General features: G+C 67.0%; 1 protein-coding gene across 1 annotated transcript in view; it reads right to left on the bottom strand.

Moving 5' to 3' along the window:
* The window catches only part of LOC104125974 (collagen alpha-1(XVI) chain), a gene marked incomplete at its 5' end in the record, with an annotated part of 25,891 nt that overhangs the window by 7,051 nt on the left and 18,304 nt on the right, over positions 1–536 (bottom strand). Inside the window, 3 exons of the mRNA XM_035893963.1 lie at positions 1–38; positions 151–195; positions 455–499. Coding sequence (XP_035749856.1) covers positions 1–38; positions 151–195; positions 455–499 — 128 coding nt within the window. The remainder of the gene's footprint in view (positions 39–150; positions 196–454; positions 500–536) is intronic.

Below are 536 nucleotides of genomic sequence, written 5' to 3'. Positions count from 1 at the left end.
CCTGTGCTCCCTGGGGGGCCGGGTTTGCCGCAGTCACCCTAAAAGGAGGAAGGGACACAGTGAGGAGCACAGGGCGTGGAGACCCCAGCCCAGGACTGTGGTCCCTGGGGTTGTCACCACCGAGTGTCCCCCAGTGCCACCATCGCTCACCTTCGGTCCCGGGAGACCGGGGTGCCCCGTCTTCCCCTTGAAACCCTGGAGGGAGAAAAGAGCTGGGGGGGGCGGTCCTGGCTCCCACAACAAGACTGAGGCAGGGCCCTCCCAGCCTGGTCTCTGCTGGGGACCCTGACTTGCAGCACCAGGCTGGGGGGATGCCCACCCACCCCCTTGGGCTCAGCATCCTGGGAGCATGCGGTGGGACAGCCCTAGCTCAGGGGACACTGGGTCCTGTCTTCAGGGACATGCCAGGCACTGAGCACTGGGAGGGGGGGTGACAGGAAAGGCTGTCACTCACCGGAGGACCCATCATCCCTGGTGGCCCGGGGGGGCCGGGGTCACCCTGGGGAGAAAGAGATAGGGGTTGGGGTGTTCGGGGC

The sequence above is a fragment of the Egretta garzetta genome, unplaced genomic scaffold, assembly GCF_000687185.1.
Source record: "Egretta garzetta isolate BGI_Z169 unplaced genomic scaffold, ASM68718v1 scaffold1245, whole genome shotgun sequence".
NCBI lineage: Eukaryota > Metazoa > Chordata > Aves > Pelecaniformes > Ardeidae > Egretta > Egretta garzetta.
Note: the sequence above shows the minus strand (reverse complement) of the source record. Positions and strands in the feature narration are given on the sequence as shown.